At 37.2% G+C, this 11,030-nt stretch overlaps 1 protein-coding gene across 1 annotated transcript; it reads right to left on the bottom strand.

Moving 5' to 3' along the window:
- Window positions 1-498: 498 nt before the first annotated feature.
- RP1 (RP1 axonemal microtubule associated) lies at window positions 499-10,001 on the bottom strand. Its single transcript, XM_032846607.1, has 3 exons — window positions 9,369-10,001; window positions 8,322-8,493; window positions 499-6,146 (listed from the first exon to the last, which is right to left on the bottom strand). Exons 1-3 carry the CDS (start codon window positions 9,993-9,995, stop codon window positions 499-501), a joined length of 6,447 nt encoding a protein of 2,148 aa, XP_032702498.1. The 5' UTR covers window positions 9,996-10,001.
- Window positions 10,002-11,030: the final 1,029 nt, after the last annotated feature.

Below are 11,030 nucleotides of genomic sequence, written 5' to 3'. Positions count from 1 at the left end.
AAACTAGAGTCAACACATTTGGAACAAGAAACTTATGAGATTGTTGTGGAGATCTTAGCTTCATATCTTTATTAAATCAGAGTTAAAAATTAATAAATGATATACACTTTGAGACTATGTCTATTCCATTTATTCATCAGTACACATTTTGTGTTAATGTGAACAACATAAAAAGAGAGAAAAAAAGATAGAATTTCTGTTCTTAGGGCTTTTATGATGTCCTAAAAAAAAATCACAATTCTAGGAAATTACATATGTTCAGGGAAAAAATACAGAAATTTCAAAAGTAAGAGAATAAAAACTGAGTCTTTAGTTTTTGGAAAAATGAAGATCAGCAGAATAATGAAAGTCAAATCAAATTATCCACGTACAAACTTTCTAGAAGAAGCTCATTTTAAAGTGTGAAATTTTTAGAAGTTAGTCTATACCCATCGCATGTGTTTCACCTCATTATGAGGAAAAAACACATTGATTTAAAAAGGTTTGCTGATATTAATATTATAAATCTTGTTCATCACTGTTTTCAAGATCAATTTGGTTTTCTTCTTCCCAAAGAAAAAGGTTTTCATCCTCAAATATATAAAATATTTCTAATACATTTCTATTGCTAATATTTAAGGATGTCTCAACTTGGTAAAATAGGCAGGTTTGATCGTGCATTTCAAAAGAGAAATGATAGTTGCTGTTTTCTCTTACTACTTGGTTGAGATTTGTTAATGAATTCTGAAATCTGTAATTTAGTAAGTTGTTATTCTCATCAACTACTTCAAAGATTTCATTTGTCTTATTGGTGCCATCCTGTGTATTTGAATTCACATCATCCACAACCAACAATGATATGTGCAAGAAATTCACACAAAACTTCTTCTTTAAATATAATTGAAATTTCTTTAAATTATTTTCTTCCTCTAAGCTCAAGGAGTTAATTCCTTTTAATTTTCTTAATTTTCTTTTATCCATCAAGTCAAATGTATTATTAAAATAAAGCTGATCAAATGTATCATCACTGGCATTATCAATAAATGTTTTTCTACCCCTTACTTTTTTGTTCTCATCTCTGAACATGGTCTTATCTGACTGCAGTAAATGTGGGTGTATTTTCATCCATAAATGGAGACCCAAGAAATTTTCAATATCAGAATCTTTGCAATATACAAATCCTCGGTCTTCCTCATTTATAGGTTGGATGATAACAGTTAGTATAGGGCAATGCTGGCCACAAATAGCATAGAGCTTATCCAGAGAGTCACCTTCCTGAAGTGCACCGCGAATTACATTATTAATAGGCAATGGTTGGTTTTTAATAGTATCATCAGAAGCAGGATGGACTTTGTTACCAGCAGACGTAAAAACCTGAGTGACTGATGTGCATACTCTTTCTGACTTATGACTAGCCTTCTCTTCTGCATGATGATCTGGTATTCTCTCCTTGGCAGAAGTTTTATCTTGAACATCTAGCAAATCCTCACCAAAAGGCTCGGAGTCACTACAATGAGGCATGTTAAAATAACTGTATTTCAGTTCAAGGGGTTGAGTCAGTTCTTCCAGTTCTGAAGAGGATAGCTCAGCCATGTTTGGGCCTGGAGCCAAGTTTCCAAAATGTGAATATGGTACCTCATTGCCGTTATTAAGTAGAGTATCCACTGATGTGGTATCTTCATTGCCATATAAGCCAGAATTTTCAGGAGATGATAATCTTAACAAGTGATTTTCTTTCAGGAGCCATTTTCCTTTATCAATCACTACCCCTTCCTCTATATCTCTAACAATTCTGTTATGATTATTTTGTTTTGTACCATGTCCTATGTCTCCCCCCTGATAACTGGCCCTCACATCACATTTATCTTGATCTTCTTCTGGAAATTTCTGTAACATAGATGAACTACTAGAGACCTGTTCAGAAGACCCAAATGACTGACCTTCAGAATCATAAAGACCAGCTTTCCTAGCACACTGAAATTCCATAGAGTTATAAGGACAAACCTGAGATCTGTGCACAGACCCAGAAAAAAAAGATGGTTTAATAATTTCTCCTTTACCATAAAGCTTTTCTATTGTCCTTTTAACAAATCCTTTATTGTATTCTTTTTCTTCAGCAATCTCCTCACAACCACCACTGGGGCCATCACTGGATGTTTTATATGGCTGCTCATTCTCACTGTCTAGTCTAAATTCTGACCCATCAGAAGTCACTGGTCTTGTGAAACAGTTTTTAAAATCAAGAGAGGACTCTGAATAACTTCCAATTTCTGTATGTTTCACCATCATTTTTACTCTCATTTTAGTTTCTCCTTCATTGAGTTCCCTTTCAACATTTTGCTTAGAATCATAGCAAAACACTAAACATGGTGGTGTTGCCGACTTCCTACTGATTGCCTCACAAATTACATCATTTCTTTTTTCTTCTTCTGTAATGTTCCCACTGGAGACTTCTATCAATTCTGAATTTTTACTAGCCTCTAACTCTTTTTGGATCAATTCTTCAGTGGCTGGCTCTCCTGCATTTACCTTTGTATGAAAGAGATTAGTGTCCTGGTTTTCTAATTCTTCAAATGATTCCAGTTCTGAAATGTTTCTTTCACTTGATGTCATGCTACTGGTTATTGAGCCTGGTTCTTCAGAAGTCTTTGAGTCTTCCTTATCAGAAGATGTAGATGCATTTTTACCCTGAAATTTCTTTAATGAAAAAATTTTAAATTCAGCCTCAGAACTATGTTCCTTATCAAATTCTGGTTCAGTTTCATTTATGGGAAAGCCACAGTGATTTAAACTGATGGTATTTTGATGTGACATCAATATATTAAAGCCATGTTTGCACCCAGGGTCTGCCAAAATATTTAGATCTTTCTGAACTTCATCAATCCTTTCTAATTCTTCAGTCAATTCCAAATTATCAGCACATGTGTTTTCTTTGGAATTTAAAAAGTTACTGATATTGCAGGCTTTGTTAGGAATGTAGGTCTCATCAACTGGGCAAGTTGTCTCATAACTATGGTTTTCATCATGAGTGCAAGCTTTATGGGAAGACAGAGCATCAGTAAGTGAACAGACCTCTCCTAGGAAACAAGCCTTATTCATGGAGGTCTGATCAGTGGTAGAGCCATCTCTAGGGCAAAAATTGTCACTGAGGTTACAAGTCTCTTTTGGAGGATAGGTCTTATTCACAGTGCACATCTTACATGAAGAACAATTCAACTCTGAAACACAGACTTCAGGGCCACAGCCCTCACTGCCAGAGAAGCCTCCATGTAAACAGGAGATTTTCTGTGTTTTTTCATTTTCAATACACTTAGGAACTCTCTGAATGTTGAGTGTGGAACAATTTGCAGAAAGTCCTCCTGAAACTATATCATGTTCTCCCTCAGTGAGTCCAAAGTGATTTGTGGTTGATTCCACTAAATTGGCAACAGCAGCCTTCAAATCATCAGCTTCCTCTGTGATGGCAGTATGCTTTAGAATCTCCAATAATCCAAGTATTTCTGAAGCTCTGTTGGTAGTCTTGTGAGCATCACCTTGGCAGAAGTTATTTATACTTCCCTTTAAGGTCAGCACCAGAAGCCAAGCTAGAAGGACATTAGTATATGACTTATATATTGGGGAAGGGAAAGGAATATCTTCAAGTGAACCTGTCATTTGAATAATTCCATTCTGAGTCTTATGAATACTAGGAACTAAAGCTTGCAATTGGCGAAACAACAAGGCTGGTAAAAGGTCTTTTGGAGTGTCTTCTTCCATAAGATCTACTTGAATAGCAGCTTCTACGCTGTGCCTTTTTGTAGCTAGGTTTATTTCTTCATAAATAAGGCTTACGTCTGGTCCTAATTTTTCAGCACATACCTGGATTTTAGTATTATGATCACTGATAGCTGACTGTGACAAAGCATAATTTTCATGCAAGGGAAACAAGCAAGCATCATTCAGAGATTCAACCTCATTCTCACCCAGATCTTTGGAAAGGTCGTCACTGTTATCTTTGTCAAAAGATTTACCTACCCTTTTGCCTAGATTTTCTGCCAAACTGGCACTTTTAGTTATGTGTTTATTACTTTCCCTAACAAAATTATTTCCTTTTCCAGAACTTGTGTGTGAATTAGTTCTTACAAAACCATTGTTGTTACTACTTACCACATTCCTTTCCTTTTTGTATGTTGGAGCTGATTTTCTAGGTTGCAAAGCTGAATGTGGATTTATGCTCTGCAACCATCTCTGTATATAATTTTGAACTGAATGATGGCTAATATCCTCAGGAAAAACAGCTTTTCTTAAAGAAGCTAAGGAATTTGCCCTGGTTGTTACATGTTTACTTACAACAGTACCTGATTTCAACTTATCCCCTTTTTGCTTTTTCTGGGTTTTTAAAGTTATGTGTGAATTATTAACTTTTGAAACTAAACTTTTCTTGGTCATTCCTCTCAAATACCAAGATGCTATTTCTGCTTGAGCCTGTGGTCTACAAACAGCATTGGGTTTTTGCTCAAGGAAGTTAAACAGATAAAATAAATTTTGATCTTCAAAGTTATTTTTGCAACACCAAAGCTCATTATGGGGAAATACTTTATTGTCTTGACCAATTTCTCTTTTTGTAGGTCCTCCTAAACTTACTGGTCTGGACTTCCTTTTGGCTAAAAGTCCTTGAAACTTCTTAGGATTCTGAAGAGTATTTAATTTATTTACATGGAAATTCTTGGAATTCATGGGATTGAGATTACTTTTGGAACAACAATAATTTGATTCAATTACCATATCACTTATGTGGCGGTCTTCCTCACACAGTATTCCTTCCTTAAGGGAACTGTCTAAATCCTCCAATATGATTCCCTGTGCAATTCTACCTCTTGTGTTAATTTTCTCACTCCTACTAAGAATTCTTTTGGTTGCAATCTTCCCATCCTGATACCTGGAATTTATTGTTTGTTGCTGAGATTTCATCTTCTTTTTGCTGGCAACATATGAGGAACTCTGCTTTTCATTTGCTGGGAATTTTGTTACACCACACTGAGCAAACTCATTAATTACTCTGTCAATTCTTACGGTGGCAGTGGAAGGCCCTACTGAAGCTGGGGTCTCAGAAATAGTTCTGTCAGCTCCATAGTTGTTACTTAAAGAATGAGTTGTATCTGCTAAAGCAGGACTGCATCTATCACTGGTGTTACCACAAGGTCTTAATTTTTTGATACTAGTTTTGTTGTCTGATGTTACACTATCAACTATACCTTCCTCCACAATTGAGCTTTTTGATAAAGTCTGCGATAAGCCATTATTATGAGACATCTCTAACATCTTCTGACTTGTTATTTCTACAATACCAGCACGTATTGCACCTGACTTGAGCAGCTTGCTTTCCTTTTTTCTTTCTAAAGATGACTCCATCTGTTCAATGTTATCGATCTGAACAAGCACTGGTTTGTTAGATACTGATGACATTTTACTGCAAGAATGTGTGAACATATGATACTCAGATTTGTTTTCCCCATCCTCCTTCTCTTCACTATAGATCATTTCCTCTTGAACTTCAGTTTCAGATACCAAGGTCACACTCCCCCTCACAGATTTCTTTTGTCTCACTCTCCTTGGTCCAGGTGTAGGGGGTCTATAAAAATGATGCTTTGCTTGATCCTTGGTCTCCTGGATGGTGTTTGTGTCCATAGCAGCATTCTGCCAACTAGCAGAAGGGCAAGTTTCAGTCTCTTGATCTGTCATTTGAGTATTTATGTCCTCTGCCAAACTGCCCTCTTGATTATTGTCTTTCTCTAGAGATGAGACATCTGCAGACAATGAGCATGCTGCAATTTTTAAACCAGAAAACTGATCATCTGTTCTTCCTGGAAAACCACCTACCTCACTCTTTTCATTGTTATGAGAAAGACTAGCTCTACTGACAGTGGTCCATTTTATGGTTTCCTCCTGTTTTATCTTAAATCGAACTTTCATCTCAACTGTCATGGTACCATCTTGATTAAAAATAATTGATTTCTCAATATCATCTTCAGAAGGATATATCAATAAATTCTGAGAATCATTTTTTTCTAAGGCCAAGTAATTTTCAGAAGCAAAAGACTGGTCTGAGTAGCAATCATTATTATGCATTTTGTCAGAAGAAAAGGAATAAATCTGGGACTTTGGGCTTGAAGGCACATGTGTCCTCACTTTCAAGATTTTGAGAGTAAAAGATGCCCCACATCAAAATGTAGAAGATAGAGAAGTTATAAATATCCAATAGAAGAGGCAGCAAAGAAAGAAAAGGAAAAAAATTAGTATGAAAATTTCATATTTTCTGAATTTCATAGTAAGATATCATTAACATGTTTCTCACCTCTATATATTCATTAGTTACTTGAATTCACTATAATATCTGGTACACTTCTACAAGCTATTCTCAAAAAGAGAATCTACAATCTTACTTCAATAATGAGATTCACAGAATTTTAATTTTCATGAGTTTAATCGGGCAATTTTAATAAGGGAAGTAGAAATTGCTAAGGATTCTAGCAAAAATAAAAAAATTTTGTGGGATTTTATTTTGTTGTTTTGTTTACCAGTACTGAAACTGGAGTCTAACTAAGTGCTGCTTACCTATGTAAACAAAGTGAGTAATAATTTACAGTGATATTCATTTTCCTGTCTGTGTATATCTAAGAGATACTTACAACATTATGAAAGTTAAGACATTTTTAGAATTTATTTAGAAGTCAACATTAATCGAGTAATTACTAATTTTGCATTCACTTTATATAATTATTACATTTGATTTAATATAGAGCACAAAAGAGAACAGAGCTAGACAACAGACCAATGTATCTAGTTATATTTTTACTGTGTGTCTCTAAAGATAACTCCAGTACTCAAGCCTCTTAAACTCAATCAAATTCTTATTAGTAGTTTGTATAGATTTGCATATGGTTGGCATCAATTAAATACCTTCAACATTTTAGAGTATAAACCTGGAAATATTTTCTCTTATTTTTGGCATGCATTTACCAAAATCACAAATGAAAAGGGCTCTCTTAAAATTTTTTAAGGTAAAATTTAACAAAGCCCTCAGATTCCTTAACACCACCAAAAATCATATTCACAACCCATAACACACAAAATAATAAAATCATTTTAGTAATATGAACACAGTGAAACAGGACTACCATATGCTTAACAGATATTTGGCAGTTAATGCCTACAGAACAGAAACATTAGTAGATAGATATCTATTGAATACATCCATAATAGATGAGTTTCACCCACTTTAGCAATAAGTAGAGGGATTAATACTACTTAAAGGGCTTATTATTCCATGTCTACATAAAAACCAAAATCTAAGTATAAGTGGCAATCAATTCCTCAGCATAGAGCTAAAAAACTGCACTCAATGAATAATGAGATTAAAATATTGAGCACAATGAATAATATGATTAACCATGCCTGCATAGAGCACTTACAGCCCATCCTACACTCTTAGGCATCAACAAGCCCTCCTTCTCACCTACACAAAGGATTATGCTATACTGTGCAGCATTTCCTAAGGAATTATCAACATAGATTATTATGAACCAGCATGAACTGACTACATGAATTTTTTTAATAAATAAAAAAATGGATCCAAGGGCTGTGATTTTTACTGAAACAACTTCAGAAAGTGGAGTCATATGTACTTAGAGATTTTTAAAACACACTCAACTAACCTGCTGAGCTTAGCTATGATGCTGCATGGTACTATTTGGAGAAAACCATATAACTACCAGATGTCACTTATACAAATTCCATAGAATTCGTCTCCAAATCAAGAAATGCTGGTATTTTTATTTTTTATCTAGGTATTATATGCCCTCCACACACACAAATAAAGGCTTACCCCCTCAATTTAATCACTGATTGATCTGAAAAAAAATCTAAAAAAAAACAAAAACAAAAACAAAAAAAACTCTACAATCTCTATAACTCTTTCCAACTATACATATAACCAATTCCCGTTTAGAATGTTTTCAGTCGGGTGCCTGAGTGGCTCAGATGGTTGAGCCTCTACCTTCAGCTCAGGTCATGATCTCAGGGTCCTGAAATCGAGCCCTGCATTGGGCTCCTTGTTCAGTGGGGAGTCTGCTTCTCCCTCTCCCTCTGCCTTCCCCCTGCTCACTCTTGAATGAATAAGATAAAATCTTTTAAAATTTTAAAAAAAAAATGTTTTGGATCCCCTCATTTTCCCTCATGTGACGAAGGAAATTGGCCATTTAAGCATGGATTGGATTTTCTTTCTTTCATCTTGTGGTTAAAAAAAAAAAAAAAAAAACACAACTCGGGGCTAAAAATAAAAGCTACATATTTAAGGGACTTACTCTTTCTGCTTTCTGACCTAGCACTTCCCTTGGCGTATACATGATGAGAGATCCCTGGTAATCTTGCAGAATGCAAGTACTTCTGGATGTCATAATTTCCTGGTTTAAATGGCTCTCTTCCTGCTGCCACCACAGCTCCAGAGCTAAGGATCACAGCTTGGAGACTGGGAACCTAGAAGAAACCAAAGTGTTAAGGTCCTTACATGAGCAACATGACGTTTTTGTTCTTTCCATGCAGTAATTTTTTTTAATTTTATTATTATTTTTTAAAATAATTTCTACACCCAACATGGGTCTCAAAACTAAGTCAGGTGGACTGAGCCAGCCAAGTACCCCCTTTCCATATATTATTTATAGTGAGTGGAATCAACTCAACAATCTTCAGGTTTTGAAAGGGATAATCACCAAGTGTTCATTAGGCACCAATAATGTATACAAAGTTACCAGTATCAAGGTGGGGGGTGACTAGACCAACATCTTTATTCAACCTGATTACTATCTGAAGAGAGATGTCCTCTGCCCTAACTAAAGGAATCTTTAAAAGGTATGCAGTTCTGCCTCTGCCTTCCCCCCAAAATATCCAGCTGTAGCCAAACGTCCACCCTGAGCCACCTGAGAAAGGGCCTGGTAGCCACACTGACAGCTGCGGGGGAAGGTCTCCCCTGCTCCCCCACCAACCCTCCAGCATGGATGGCAGGGAAAAAAAAAAAAAAATGTTTTCTCTACCTAAGGATAGCACTCTTGGCCGTGACTTTTCTGGAAATACTGTCACGATTGCATTCTGTGCCAACGCATTATACAACTCGGGGCTAAAGAAGGAGAAAGGGGAAGGGAGTTTGAGATAAAAAAGAGCCCCTCATAGAAGTGGCTTCTTCAGATTCTGACCAGAGAACAGTGGGGCCACCCACCCAGGTGAGCCAGTGCCCTCCCACGAGGGTGGGAACGCACATAGACACGCACGCGCGCGCGCAAAATCCTTTCTCTGGGGCCTCCCTCTATGTCCCACACAAGGCGAACTCAAACATGAAAAACCCCGGGAACACTCACCTTCCTTCCATCTGTTGCGTACAGCTTGGTCACCGGGAACCGCATGACCTCCGTCAGGTGCTGCAGAAACGCCTGGAAGCTCTGTGTGACCCTCCTGTTCATAACCACCACACGCCTCATCTTCGGGTCGCCATTTCTAAAGACCAAGAGCTTTCGTGGGGCACGCAGTATGCCTGGAGCAGCAGTGGCAGCTGCAGCGGTTGGAGGGGCTTGGTGCGCTTGCACGCTGATGGCCCGGCTGCTGTGCCAGGGTCGTGGGCGCCGGCGGGCCTTGTCGAGATCCACTGGCTGCACCTTCCGGCGGTGGGAGCACAAGTAGGACTCGCCGTCCTCTAACTCCTCCAGGCGCGTGATGCTGTGTCTTCCCCGAGGGGTGCTGATGTTCCTCACCCCAAAAGGTAAGGGTACCTTCCTTGACAAGTTATCCAGCAAAGCATCAAATGTCTTGAAGGAACGAGGGTTGACCACCACCCTGACCCCGCCAAATTGCGGATCTCCGCTCTTGTAGAAGCTTATCTTTTTGGCCACAACAGGATGCATGACGCTCAGGTGGCGAGGGGAAGGAACTTGACCTTCAGAAGAAGTCCGATGAATCATGGAAATACTAGTGGAAGAAGTTTCGCTCATTTTGACTGAGAAGTAGAGGGGAGGAAAATTATTCATCTCTGCAATGACAGTACTATAAGGAATACACGACAATGCAACTGCAATCTTATTACAGTTGTAGATATCTTGGCTATTCCTAGCGTTTCATTCATTCATTTATTCATTGGTTATTCTCACCTATTTTGTATGATAATTTTAAGGGGTTTACAATAAAAAGACATAAATGAAACAAATAAAGATATTTATAGTTCAAAGATAAAAACAATCTAAAGACACGAATAAAGGTATTGTTAAATACATTATATTGTATACGCCCATGCACCGGAATGCTATGCAACCATTAAACATGACAATATAAGTCTGTATTTACTGGCGTCAGAAAAATGATCCTAATCTATTACTAAGTGAAAAAGCAGTTTACAACATATGTATGCCATGCCATTGCCAGTATATATATATTTACTATACTAATGGAAAAAAATCCAAAAGTATATATAAGCCCTAATGTTGATGGTAATTATCACTGAGTGGCAAAGCGATGGATAAATATTTGTTTCTTAGACATTGCTGAATTTTGTGAATCTTGAAAATTAATAGGTATTTTGAACAATTAAAAAATAACAAAAGTGGGCACCGGAGTGGCTCAGTGGGTTGAGCCTCTGCCTTCGGCTCAGGTCATGATCTCAGCGTCCTGGGATCGAGTCCTGCATCCGGCTCTCTGCTTAGCAGAGAGCCTGCTTCCCCCTCTCTCTCTGCCTTCCTCTCTGCCTACTTGTGATTTCTCTCTCTGTATGCCAAATAAATAAATAAAATCTTTAAAAAAAAATAACAAAAATAACAAAAGATACATATCAAAAGCCATTCAATGAGAAAAATAGAGTTTTGCAGTTGATCCATTTAGTTCTGCATGTCCTGGCAGTCAAGGAAAAAGGGGAGACAGAAAGAGTTTATCGATTTCAAATTGTTGGGTAGAACCAAATGAGTTCATCTGGAGGAAAATGTTTCCTGATATTAAATTCTAGAAGGAATGTATCATATAAATCCTTAAATAGGGGC

The sequence above is a fragment of the Lontra canadensis genome, unplaced genomic scaffold (assembly GCF_010015895.1).
Source record: "Lontra canadensis isolate GAN:19392208 unplaced genomic scaffold, GSC_riverotter_1.0 scaffold177, whole genome shotgun sequence".
In the NCBI taxonomy this organism is placed as follows: domain Eukaryota; kingdom Metazoa; phylum Chordata; class Mammalia; order Carnivora; family Mustelidae; genus Lontra; species Lontra canadensis.
The sequence above is the reverse complement of the archived record's forward strand: the minus strand, read 5'-3'. Positions and strand labels throughout refer to the sequence as shown.